Source organism: Anopheles arabiensis, chromosome 2, assembly GCF_016920715.1.
Source record: "Anopheles arabiensis isolate DONGOLA chromosome 2, AaraD3, whole genome shotgun sequence".
Taxonomy (NCBI): domain Eukaryota; kingdom Metazoa; phylum Arthropoda; class Insecta; order Diptera; family Culicidae; genus Anopheles; species Anopheles arabiensis.
Window position 1 is genome coordinate 6395557 of NC_053517.1, and position 13952 is coordinate 6409508.

A 13952-nucleotide genomic window follows, 5' to 3' on the forward strand; every position below is an offset into this window, starting at 1 on the left:
CATCACTAGTCCAAAACTTTCCCCCCTTATCCCCCCGCTACGGAAACGAGAAGCAACACGAGGACTCAGAAACGCTTGAAGACGCAACAGATTTGTCGTGCGTCCGAAACACACACACTGCAAAAGCACAAACAGCCCCCGACAGGGAAATTGGGCTCTGGATTGGAGCAGACGGAAAAACAATCTGCAACCGGACCGGACAGTGCTCGTGCCATACCACCGTGGACCGTGGGCCGTCCGTGCATCCAGTCAATTAGCAGGCGGAAGCGCACACCAAAAACACAAACAAAGGCGGAAAATCCGGCCACTCGAGGAGGTGGTGGAGAAGGCAAAGTTTTCTCTCCCGCACTACGCGGAAGTCTTTTGGAGTAAGCACAATTAGAACTGGAACGGCCGCGTTGGACCCGCATGACAATGTTTACATGTTTATGTAACGGTGGCAGAGGGGGAAGGGGGTGGGGAGTGTTGGGTGTCGCCCAACAGTGCCAAGAACATCGTAAAACCGGCCTCCGTTAGGTTTACGGTTTACGGCACGGTTATGATACCCACACACACACACACACCTGCCCTCTTGGGGTGGCTTTATGGGAGGGGAGATGTTGCAATGCAACTTCGAAAGCGCTGAAAAGGTAAAACAATCCACCCGTCCCACCACCATCAACAAAAAGCCCTTTCACCCAACCCTGGATGTTGGTTGTGGGACGGTACATAATTGTTGTTGGGCTTTGGGGTTTGGGTCATGTTTTTATTTTTGCATTAACTTGTTCGCCGTACGCGCGCGTCGTAGCGTCGATAACATGTGTTCTTCTGTCTTTTTTTTGTTGCTTTGCCTGGGAGACGGTTTTTGGAAAGCCCCATAAACCACCAAGGATGGAGTGGAATTATTCCCCACGGGTAATCCTGTTGCCGACGGGCGGGTGTCACTTTTGTCCAAAATTGCCCTCACGGAACGGTTGGCATTGAATTAATTAGCATCGAAAATGGTGCGCGATGCGCCTCCGGTTCAAGAACATCTGCACTTACACACACACACACACACGCATATACATACACACATGCACATTGGCAGTCTTGTGGTTGATTTGCATTTTTGGCCCACCATACGGCGAGATAATTGCGTTCCTCTCTATGTCTCTCGCTCTGCGTGTATGGTTGGGATGACTCCCGCACCTAACCTGATGGAACGTCCCTTTCCTTGTTCCATATGGTACGCATCGGGTTTTTCGAGGGGTCATGGCACATACATACAGCCACAGACACCTTATGCTGCTAGAACGGTGTAGAATCGTGTGTGGAAGAGAGGGGAGTGGGGAAGTGGGGGACTTAATTCATGCGGCGTGCCATTTGTGCTCGGATGCCGATGCCGTGGCGCGTTACGCATTGTTGACTCTCGCCTTGCATGCCTGTACTTTTTTCCCACTAGCGATGGGGTGAAGAAGTACAGTGGGGAGGGGGGGGGAGAGGGAAGGTGCGCACTGAAGCATTCCAACTCTTGGGTGCGCGCACCAATGTGCTGAATCGTGCTGGAAATTAAAGTAAGCAACGGATGCCGCGGTGCCAGGGGCAGCATCAGTACTATTGGAAGCGTTTCCCTCTTTTTGTACCTTCAAGGGTTAACCCGGCAGAGTGGTAGAAAGGGAACCACACCGATCGGGGGGAGGGGGAGCGAGAAAAGCGTTTGGAAATGAAGTTGGAAAATAATGGAAACGGTCCCCGGGACCGGACGAGCGTTTCCAACGAGTCGCTGAGCTGACTCAGTCGAATCGGTGGTGTCGAATCTGCCGGATGCTCCAGAAGTCACACTGTCGGGCAGGAGCTACCCCGTGGGCCCCGTGGAGTTTGTGTTACATCGTTCGAAGGGTTCGGCCCTCCCCCTGCGTTGCCGTTGCTGGTGAATACCGGAAGGGGGCTTACCTGTCCAGTTGATGCTGTTATTGCTGTCTGTGACATCTGACTGGTCTGTGTTTAGTCTTCCCTCGTTTTGTTGTTGTTGGAGTGCTTCAATCCTGTCAAAACCATCATCAAGCGGCGTTACCATCGCAACCAGCCAAGTGTGGTCCAGTGGTGTGGTGAACAGTATCGCGCTGTGCAGTGGCAGTGTATGCTGGCTGTTGTGTAGGAAGCAAACAAAGAAAAAACCTTCCTTCCTTCCTAACGACCGAATCAGTTACAACCTGGTGGCAAAAAGCCCAAAACCCTGGTGCCGGAACCGAGTGACCTAAACGCGGTGAACCGGAGCGAGTGTTCGCGTGCGTGTGTGTGTGTACCTTCGCAAACATCCAAGCTTTCTCGGTGCAGATTCACGGCCACGGTGGTGCGCTCTGGAGCGGTTGCTTTCTTCTGTTGCTTGTTTTTTCCCTCCCCTTCAGCGTGTTGCTGTCTGCTACACAGTCAGTCCGCGCGAATCTGTTCCTGTTTGCGCAGTCAGCGTTACAGGTGAAGCAAGTGCCGAAAAAAAACAACAACTCTTTCTTGTGCCGGTGGCAGAAGACTGCACTGGCCACTGGCGGGGTGATGCAGTGCAGTTTGGTGAGTTCTACGCCGACTGCAGACCAGAACGGATCGGAGGCATCTGAAGCAGAACGGAAGCGAGGCGGTGTAACACGCGTCACTGACCCGGTGGTGGTGGTGCGTGCGTGTGCGGGAGCGCGTATTACGTGATCTTCCGTGGGGTTCGTGTCTTGCGTCCAAAAATTGGCGCAAAGTGGTTGAGTAAAAAAAACGAGCCAACGAGAGAAGCAAAAACGTGGAAGTGCATTCCAAACCGGTGCACTAGAAAGGCGGAACGAAAAGGGCTACCTCTCACTTGTGTGTGTGTGTGGGATGAGTGCACTTTAGTACTGGCCCGGTGCTGCTACTGCTGCTGCTGCCATCATCTTTCGTTCGTGTGGAAGTGTGGAGGATAGCAAAACAAAAACATCCCGACCGGGGCCGAGTTTCTCACCCTTTTTGCAGTGTGAAGGTGGAGGAAAGGTGAATTAAAATTATGTTTTTGATAAGCCATTTTGCGGCCGCACCACTATGTTGTGACTTTCACCACTTCCCATCAGCCGGTCGGTGTGTGGGATGCTCGTTAAAGGGCTCTTGTTGATGTTGTGAGGCGAAGTGGTAAAGAATGAGGTAGTGTAATCGGTTTAAAGTGAAGTGTAAGAAGTGTACACGTGAGCGTGTGTGTTTGTGTTTTATAGCCAAAAACAGAAGCAAAAGCGAATGAAAGCTTGCTGACTGAGGGAGTGATTGCGAGAAAGTTTGTGCTAAACAACAACGTGCTTGCGGAGCTGACAGCGACGGGCGGGCGTAAAAGGGGAAGCATCTTCAGGTGGGTGAAATGCATTTAGTTGCAATTTTGCAGCTGTCTCACGCAAACGGAGAGCGGGCATGATGAGCATGATTAAATGATATTTTATGTTGAGATGTAACGTGTGGGTGTAGGAAAGCATTCCTCAAGTGTTGAAGTACGACAATTTTCGTGGAATTTTCCGGTTAAAGAGAGAAAGAAAGGTTCCTACAGGTCAAACTAATTTCGAGCAATTTATGGTTCAAATTAGCATCAATTGGGTACCTTGGACATGTCCTGAAAATAACACCGAACAGTCAACAAGAAGCATTAGCATCTCATTCCAAGAAATTAACGTTTCATTCAAAGGAAGACATTTTTATTGAGTTCTCAACAGCCACTCTATAAAATACCCTTTGAAGCTTCTTGTTTTCCGCCTGTTTTAAAATTAACACAAACCAACGATAAGAGCACTGCAGATGACGGCTCTGTTTGCATACGCAAACCATGTGGCACCCTTTGCAAGATTGTTGAAGTAAGATATGCGCACCGAACATCCACTTCACCGCGCACCGTTACTTCGTAAAGACGTAAAACGCAACCTAGCGCAACATTTTCCCACGTACCCGGCACGCACCCGTCATCCGTCCTCTCCGAAGGCGTGCGGGAAATGAAGTGCGGTTGACCAGTCTTTTAATTTTCCCACGCATTTTCATCACCCTGTGCAGCCCCTGTGTAGCTTGCTGGCGGTGAAGGTGGAGAGTTCATATTCGCATAATGTACCTCGACCGGCGGTGGCTCGAGCAATGCTGTAATGTGCTCATGTAAACACGAGCGCGTTTGTGCGACGTCGACTCGGCGTGGTGTAGCACTTTTCCGCCAAGCGCGTACGACACGGCCAACGTCGGGCCAAACGATTTCGTCACCGACCTTCCACCCGGTGGTGTGCGGTTGCCGTGTGCGGGGAAGCAGGGAGCGGAGCGGAAAGGGTTGGGTTGGGAAAGCAGCGGCCATTCCTTTCGGGCAAAAATTGGAACGGAGTAGGCGAAGTTACGTGAGCGCTCGTCGGTGGCTCGCTGTCATTTGTGGTGGTGCTGCTGCTGCTGCTGCTGCCGTTGGCGCAGTGTTTATTTTCCGCGGAAAATTAGGAATTAGGGCAGTCGGTGGAATTAGCAATGGCTTGAGTTGGTTTGGTTTGGGGGGCGGTGGTTAGGCTTACCGGCTTTGTGGTCCAATTTGGAGGTGGTTACCGTTGATTGATGCGATTAAACGGTTCGTTTGGAGCTCGGTTTGGAGGGGAGGGAAAAGGCACACACATACACCGTAAAAGGGTTTCGCCCGCGTGAAGAAGAATTGCTACGAGGGATCAATTAAATGGGTAGTGATTTGTCTCTGTTTGAAGAGAATGGAGAGGACGTAAATTATCAGCATCAGGGATGGGATTGGTGTGTTTGTTTTTTCTCACCCTCTGATAGCAGCCGTTCACAAATTGGAACACATTTTTCGACGCGCTCGTTTTGGCGGGCGACATTTCGGTGTAAAACATTGCCGGGAATGGAGCAGCTAACTTGCAACATCTTTAATTTACAGTGAGAATGGTCAGCAGCTGGTAATTTAATTTATAACGATCTATGTTGCTTTAGAGTTGCTTAAACGCGGTCAAGACATTGAAGTTATGAATCAATCTTGCAGCATCGTCTCTTCAAAACATTGCGACTTAATGGGGGAGGTTTTTTGTCGTTGTGACTGTTTATCATTATCCCCAGTAAACGGTTTAACAAACATCTTAAGTTTAAGTTGAAGTCTAGATACAAACACATTTCACCTTTGCAGACGATGCAGTGATGAATATACGATGGACATTTCAAATTACGTTTTTCGCAAAGAGTTTTAGAAGATGGGCAAGGACATGGTAAAGTCGAACTGACTGGAATGGAAACGATACACTGGACTGCAAAACGTACATTATTGACTAATCATGGATCATCAATCGTTCCTAACAATAACTCAGCTATGAAGCAAACTTAAGCTCTACAACGCCTATTCGTTTCCACGGATACTAGGCCCAAAAGTAGACAGCTTTGATTGTAGGATGGCATCGTGGATGTGTCTATCTAATCTAATTTTCTGATAGCGAATCACGATCTTGTTTGTTTTATTCTATTTTGTGACGACAATATGAGACAAACAAGACTTCTGCTTCGTTTCCAAAATAGTCTCCAACAAGCTGAATGGTTTAGTGACGAAAGCAACCTCACGAATTAAAGTCACTTTAATTTTTTAGCAAAAAACGGGTTGAATGGCAGGTTCTTCAAACCTGAGAATTTCCTCAATAATCTTATTTGCTGCATATAAGACTATCTTTAAATTCGGACCATTAAGGTAGCTCTGACAGTTCATATTACTATCAAAATCTATTTGAGCATGGTAATGACCGTTTCTAGTTATAGGTAGCCATACACGATAAAACGCTCTTTTATCAGGATAAAATGTACAAAAATAGGTATATTTAGGGAGATTAATGTCATTACTACATGTGTTTCATATATATCACCATCATCAGACAACAGACAGAACTAATGCGACGTTTTTTATAGGTCGTAATCATTGATATTTTCTCAATCACACCGTGTAATTATATCCCTCAGGCAGCCCACTAGCCACACAAGAAGAGGCGTGTAACATTCACTTGAGTTGATTACGAAAGACTGGAGTAAAGGAACTGCAGTAATTACAGTGTGCGAAAATTAGAAAGATGACGATAACGCTGAAATAGATCGGGCCATGATCCTCTTTCTTCTTGCTCGTCCAAAACCGCAGCACAGTATCACCAATTAAAGTACCCTCAAAACAAATATGCAGTTTAATCAACGTTTGCTCCGCTCCTCTGTAATGGGCCAAGGTGGGGCCAATGCGACCGTTGCGTCTAAGTCGCCAAAGCGATTGAGTCGAGCATGGGCATCACATGATTTTCCGTGGGAAATGGTAGCCAAATAGCCATTACCTCATTTGATGAAGATACAGTGAAGAATCTTTAAGAATAGTGCTTTTCACATAGTCGTAGACAATTGCACGATTCTTATCGTCCACAACTCACTCAGGCCGCTTCTCATCGACGCGCACGTACGTTCACGGTTCACCTCATTGTCTGTGACCGTGAAGTGTGTGGTTGTGTGTGTGAATTCCACGGCGAAAAGTAATTACGCGCCGTTGCACCATCCCCAATCCAGGGGGCGCTCTATGCTCACCCGTTGGGAAAGGGAAGAGCGAGAAGATGAAGATTTATTTACACCAAGGCCCGAGCTGGAAGCCTCGAGAAAGATAAGCAAACATGAACTATCGCACCCGATCTTGAACTACATTTCTCCGCATTTCATGTGGGAGGGAGTGGAAACCATAGCCCGTAGTTGGTAACAGACCTTTCCTTCCCTGACCAGTTTGGCCAAAGTTTGGCCGGCCAGAGTACCGCAACACACAGAAACCCCGAGCGGCGAAAAGTTTTCGCGTGCTGAGAGGGGGGGGTTTGAGTTTTTCTGTAAAGTGTATCATGTTTCATGATGCCTTACATGTAAGAGAGTTTTCAATCGTACCAGTACACAGTTCCGGGAATCAATAAGCAACGGCAAAGAAGATTGTTCTTGTGCCTGTGTGTGTTTGTTGTGCTGTTCGTGCCGGGTCGAAAGCAATTTCCAGGGAATTGTTTTTACAGCTTCATCCGCAGCACTAACACCGTACCTTCCGAGGCTGTTGTATGAGCTGTGTACTGTTGGGGCGGGTTTTCGCCTGGAACTTTTCAGAAGGCGTAATTAAAACTATTCGGTAGCAAAGCACGATTCTTTAGCGCAAACTTTCCCCAAGGATGCAATTAGTCGTTGCTGCGAATCATTTGCAGAGGTTTGAAGAAATCAATTTAGATGCATTTAAGAACAGGGCAAAACGAAAGCTCAACATGATGATCACTTTACACGAAACTAGTTTGAAAGCGTTTGAGCGTTTCTTTTCTTGCTACTTTCAGACACCTGTAAATGCTCATTGATGTGCGGAAAGCCGCTCGAACATGGAACAGAATCGCTCAACCGATAAGCTACAGATGGAAATACTCAAGCGAACCGTCTGCCGGCTCAAACCGTCGGCCCACCGGTGCTCAACTGGCGGATCTCATTCCTTCACGCAGCTAGTGCTCTGCCTCATCCTAAGCGCCACCCTGGTCAGCTGCAACCGTGCGCCAGTGTTTCTGATCGACGATCATGCGGAAATTGTTATACGATTGAGGGAGTTCCCCGAGACGCCCGTGGGGACGCTGATCTACCGGCTGCGTGGGTACGATGCGGATGGCGATCCGCTTACCTTTGGCGTGCAGAAGAGTGCCGACAGCCACATCATAAGACTGAAACAGAACACTTCCAGCGAAGCGTTCGTCTACCTCAACCACGAGCTCGACCGGGAGGCACGCGAAGAGTACACGCTCATCCTCACGCTCACCGATGGGCGGCTCGGTGAGGGTAACTTCGTGACGCAGAGCTTCCTGCTGCTGGTGGAAGATATCAACGATAATGAGCCGATCTTTAAACCGTTCGCCTCTGTGCTGGAGGTGGCGGAGGACAGTCCGCCAGGGATTTTGACCACGCTGGAGGCCGTCGATAAGGACGAGGGTGCGTACGGGCAGGTCGTGTACTACATCCAAGGATTGAGCGAGGAGAACAACGTGTTTTCGATCTCGACTTCCAATGGGAAGGGTGTGGTACGGCTGGCCCGAGCGCTGGATTACGAGCGGCAACATTTCTATCACATCAATGTGCTGGCAGTGGATCGGGCGATACAGGTATGGGGACATGGGGATATAGGAGACGAATGTTGAAGACAGAGAGGTAATATAATCCGTTTCTGTCATACAAAAGGGGAGGATCAACACTGGAACTGCAGCACTGCTCGTGAGAGTGAAGGACGTGGAGGACCAGCCGCCCGAGTTTCTGGTAACGCAACCGGTGGTACGAATATCCGAGGATGCTCCAATTGAAACGGAAGTGATGCGAGGTAATTGGAATGAATTAGGTCATCACAATCCTGATCACACTAAAGCATGATCTATTCTCTATCAACAGTCAAAGCTGTGGATGGTGATCGAGGAATTAACAATCGAATTATTTACGGGATTTCAAACAACGGCAGTGAGCTGTTTGAGATTGATCGGTTGAAGGGTTCACTGCGAACGAAACAGAAGCTCGACAGAGAGGACTCCAAGAATCCCATCAACGGTGCTTTCATACTGGAAGTGGTTGCGATTGAAGAGAGCAAGCTACAGGTAAGCAATTGTGATATCGAAAATAACATTCATCTTTAGTGACTTTAACGTTTTACTGCTCTTCTATTGACAGCCTGCGCCTTCCTCAACAATGGAGATCACCGTGATCGTGACGGATGTGAACGACGAAATACCACGCTTCCGAAGCGACGGCTATGAGTGTGAGATTGGCGAGAACGCACAGGAGAACACGCTGGCCCGGTTCATCGACGGCAGCATCAACGAGGTGTTTGATTACGATCAGGGTAAAAACGGCACGTTTCGACTGTCGCTCCAGCCACCGAGTGACATCTTCGAGGTGATTCCAAAGCGAGCGATCAACGAGGCCACATTCGGGTTGCGTGTGAAGGATCCGTCCATGCTCGATTACGAGCGGGTTCGGGAGCTGTCCCTCACAGTGGTGGCGAGTGAGGTTGAGTCCGCTGGTCGTACCAGTACCGCCCAGATACGGGTGGTCGTGCTGGATCAGAACGATAACTTTCCCGAGTTTTCACAGCCCGTCTACGAAGTTGATGTACCGGAGAATGTGACAGCCGGTACGGTGTTGGTGCAGCTACAAGCAACGGATAGTGATTCGGGCCTGTTCGGCACGGAGGGTGTACGGTACACGAACCTGACTGGTAGTATCTCGAGCTTTCTCCATCTGGATCCACACGCTGGCACGGTGACGCTTATGGCATCGGAGAGTCCCGTGTTTGATCGTGAAATCATCCAAAAGCACTACCTCTCGGTGGAGGCCCGTGATAATGGCGGTCGGGGCAATCGGAACACGGTGCCACTGATACTGAACGTGCTCGATGTGAACGACAATGCCCCAGTGTTTGTGCAGAAGCGGTACGAGGTGAGACTGAAGGAGAATGCGTTTGAGTTTGAGTCCCCGATCGTGGTGGAAGCGCGCGATAGCGACCTAGAAGGCTCGCCGAACAGTGCGGTAGAGTATCGGTTGATTGGTGCTCACCATTCCGACTACTTCCATGTGGATAGGCGCACGGGAAGACTCTCAGTGCGTGAAGCAGTTGACTTTGAACGGTTGGAAAGTGGTGGCGGTAGTGGTGACACGCGAATCATTGCACTTACCATTGAGGCGGCGGATGGTGGGGAGCCACCGCTGACTGCCCAGGTCGAGGTGACGGTGTACGTGCAGGACGTGAACGATTATGCGCCCGTTTTTCTGGAGTCACAGTACGCGATCGTCATACCGGAGGACACGCCGAGCGGGTTGCCCGTGCTGCGCGTGACCGCGATGGATGGGGATGGTTCTTTTCCCAACAACCACGTCACGTACCGGATACAGCAGGGTGGTGATGGTAGGTTCGTAATAGGAGCTAGTACAGGCGAGATATCGATCACGCACGGTGCCTCGCTGGATCCGAATCTGCTCGCGCCCGATGCGCTGGGTTCGGGGTCAACGTACGTGCTGGAGGTGTTCGCTACCGATGGTGGCAATGGAGATCAGCAGCTGCAAGGATCCTGTCTGGTGAACGTAACGATCACTGATGTTAACAATAAGCCACCGTACTTTGTCGGCCCTACGGCGGTGGCTGTGCGTGAGAATACGCCCGTCGGCACCGAAGTGTACCGGCTGATGGCCACCGATCCGGACGAGGGTGCCATGCTGCGGTACTACATCGATCGAAGCCTATCGGAGGGCAAGACTGAGGAGGGTGCACTGGTGAAGCTGGACGATTATGACTTTGCGGCGGCCTTCATACTGAACGAAACGAATGGACTGCTCAAGGTAAGCAAGATTTTTCTCAATATTTCCACATGAAGCTCAACTATTGCTTATTCACGCCTCATTCAACAGATAGCAAAGCTGCTGGATCGCGAGAAGATTGCCGAAATCAAGCTGGCCTGCGTGGTGGAGGACGTAGCGGCCGAGCGGGGAGACCAGATGGCAAACACCTTCCTCAAGATCACCGTGCTCGACGAGAACGACAACAATCCCAAGTTCCGCAAACCGTTCTACAAACACTCCATTGCGGAAAACAGTCAGTACGGTGTGGCGGTATGTACGGTGGTGGCCGAAGATGCCGATCAGAACAAAACGGTCAAGTACAGCTTGGAAGGGGAGAAGGGTGTGCTGGAGTTGCTGCACGTTGATGACGAGACGGGGGAGATTGTGGTGCGCAATCGGATCGATCATGAGGAGTACAGTTGGTTGAACTTCTCGGTACGGGCGGCTGATACGGGCACGCCGCCGAGAGCGTCCTTTGTGGAGGTGTTCGTACAGGTGCTGGATGAGAACGACAACAATCCTTACTTTGTGGACAGTGTGAACGATTACTACGTGTCGGAGAATGCAAGCGTGGGAGCGGAGATTGCGATCATACTGGCGAAGGATCTAGATTCTGGGGATTTCGGACGCATCACGTACATACTGGATCGTGTTAGCTCGAAGGTAGGATTGGGAAATTAGGAAACTTGATGTTTGATTAACACATGAACTGTAATTGCAGGAAAAGTTTAGCATTGATCCGGAGAAAGGAATACTACGAGTAGCGGGAGCATTGGATCGGGAAGAGACAGCTGAGTATATGTTGGCGGTAGAGGCATGGGATAACTATCCTTACGGCTATCTCAATGGGGAAAGTCGCAATGCTTTTAAGCACATACTGTAAGTCCAATCAAGGTACAGTGCGTTGGTTCAAGAATTTTAATACATTTTCTTCCCTTTCCGTCATACAAGGATACACGTGCTGGACGACAATGACAACGTTCCCGTGATCCAGAAACCTTCCGGGTGTAGTATGATCACCGAGTACCACAACATCAACGATCCGATCGTGAAGCTGCGGGCAACCGATGCGGACGACCCAACCAATGGAAACGGTCAACTGAGCTTCGACATCGTGGACCCCTCGGGGATATTCTACATCCAGCAGGTGTCGGCCCAGTACGCAGAAATATATTCCCGTGGTCCGCTGAAGAATCTGCACGGCAACTACACGCTGGAGCTGATAGTGAGCGATCTTGGCGGCGTACCGAACACGGCCCGAGAGTCGGTGGACATCTGTGTGACGGATTTCAACGACCATGCGCCAGTGTTTGTGGTCCCCAGTGGAAATACAACCGTGAAGGTGTTTGAGGTATGACAGGACATAACGGAATGGCTTCTTTGAATGATGGATTTTATTGTAAATTTCTTTCCTTCAGAACACAACGCTCGGTAAGCCGTTCTTTCAAGTGCACGCGTACGATGAAGATGTCGGCGAAAATGCGATTGTACGCTACCGACTGAAGATGGACACGATGGGCAACTTTCGCAAGTTTTCCCTCGACAAGGAGACGGGCGAGCTTAGCCTCGCTGCGCCTCTCGATCGCGAGCAGCAGATGATGTACGATCTGCGCATCGAAGCGTACGATCAGGGCATACCGACGCCGCTCAGCAGTACGGTCGATCTGATCGTGTACGTGCGGGACGTCAACGACAATCTACCTCAGTTTTTGCTCAAGGAAATCAGTCTTAACTTTACGGAGCACATGACACCGGGCACGGAACGAATACGCCTGCCCGACACGGTCGACCAGGACTATCTGGACCCGCTGGACGGTCCGGCGGCGAGTGTGGTTTGCTACTACATCGTGCACGGCAACGAGGATGGACACTTTGGACTGGATCCAGTGTCACACGATCTAACGGTATGTGTGGAAGAGGGAGGGAGCGAAGTGTTGTGAACAATCTTTGAAATCATCGTTTTAGGTGGAGAAAGAGCTCGATCGGGAGAAAAAATCTCTGTACAAGCTGCACATTAAGGCGACGGAGGAGTGCACCAACGCGAATCTATCGTTGGACACGACCGGTCACTCGGGCAATCTCCTAAAGGCTACTGTGTACATAAACGACATCAACGACAACTCGCCTGTGTTTGAGTCGAAAATATTCACCGGCGGTATCTCAACGTCGTCGCTGTTCGGTGCCACAATTCTTCAGCTGCAGGTGAGCCCGAAGAAATGAGACAGATAAAACAGTCCCCAGTATACACTTACGACAATTTCTCAACAGGCCACGGACGAAGACGATGGATTGAACGGATTGGTTCGGTACTATCGGCACGGCGAGGTGCGGAAAACGCTTGCCGAGGGGTTGGACGATTTGCGCAGCGATCCGTTCCTGGTCGAGGTGGACACGGGCAAAGTGTTGCTGAACTTTTTCCCCCAGAAGTCGATGCGCGGCTACTTTGACTTTTCCGTGCTGGCGAACGATTCGTACGGCTGCCACGATCGGGCGCACGTGTTCATCTATCTGATTCGGGAGGATCAGCGGGTAAAGTTTATACTGCGCCAACGGCCGTCTGAGATTCGTCACAACATTCAAAGTTTTCGCGAGTAAGTGTGGCTGGGTGTTTGGGATGTTTGCAGGGTTAGTACTCACTCTGGATGTGATTGTTGCAGGATCTTGAGCAATGTCAGTGGATGCATCGTGAACATTGACGATATACGGGTGCACGAGAATCCGGACGGTTCGGTTGATAGGACCAAGAGCGACATGTTTATGCATCTGGTTGATCAGAAGAACAACTCCGTGCTGGAGGTACACCAGGTGCTGCAGTTGCTGGATACGCACGTGGAGAAGCTTGATCGACTGTTTAAGGTGAGTTGGAGGTGGCGAGGTGAAATCTACACTGCCTACAATCATTTCGGATTTCGGAACTGATGCTCTCGTTGCAGGAATTCAATGTTCTAGACACTCAAGCGTCGGAGCTGGTCCAAACGGCAGAGATGGACGAGCTGTCCGTCAACATAATATGGCTGTTTGTGACCAACATTTTGCTCGGCGCGCTGCTGATCGTTGTAATAGGACTGTCGATCTCACAGCGTTTATCCTACCGCAGACAGCTACGGGCAGCGAAGATAGCTGCCTTTGGTAAGTGCTTCTGATCGTAATCACCTCACAACACCACTTCCCTCCTAACGCTCGATTCCTCGTCACAGGCTCCACCGGTCCTAGTCGCATGTATCAGGAAGTGCTCGGCGCCGTACCGAACACGAACAAACACAGCATGAAGGGCAGCAACCCGATCTGGATCGGCAGCGGCACACCGGAGGGCGAATGGGCGAAGGACGAGTTCGACAAGTGCAAGGATGCGATCGACGCACAGTACGAACGATCGCTCAGCTCGGGCTTCTTCATCGACAACTGTCTGCAGTACGAGGCACGGAAGGGTTTCGCCGGGGCCGAAGCGAACAACGCCGCCAACTATCAGCTCAAGCGGGACAGCGAGACGACGCTGTGCGCCCGGAACTTGGAAACGACCGAACTGTAAATATAGCAGTATCTGTGTACATACGTTACCCTTTTCTTCCACTCCTTCTCCATCGCGTATCGCGTATCAATAAAGTAGAACGAAATGAAAAAAAACAAAACAAAAA

At 50.2% G+C, this 13952-nt stretch overlaps 1 protein-coding gene across 1 annotated transcript; it reads left to right on the forward strand.

Moving 5' to 3' along the window:
• The first annotated feature begins 1747 nt into the window (after nucleotides 1-1747).
• On the forward strand, nucleotides 1748-13939 carry LOC120895184 (cadherin-23). The gene is made up of 14 exons (XM_040298295.1): nucleotides 1748-3319; nucleotides 7293-8099; nucleotides 8176-8311; nucleotides 8380-8579; nucleotides 8653-10317; nucleotides 10387-10980; nucleotides 11039-11196; nucleotides 11269-11668; nucleotides 11736-12221; nucleotides 12283-12519; nucleotides 12586-12908; nucleotides 12975-13173; nucleotides 13251-13446; nucleotides 13515-13939. The coding sequence occupies exons 2-14, from the start codon at nucleotides 7335-7337 to the stop codon at nucleotides 13844-13846; spliced, it is 5691 nt and encodes a 1896-aa protein (XP_040154229.1). The 5' UTR covers nucleotides 1748-3319; nucleotides 7293-7334; the 3' UTR covers nucleotides 13847-13939.
• Nucleotides 13940-13952: the final 13 nt, after the last annotated feature.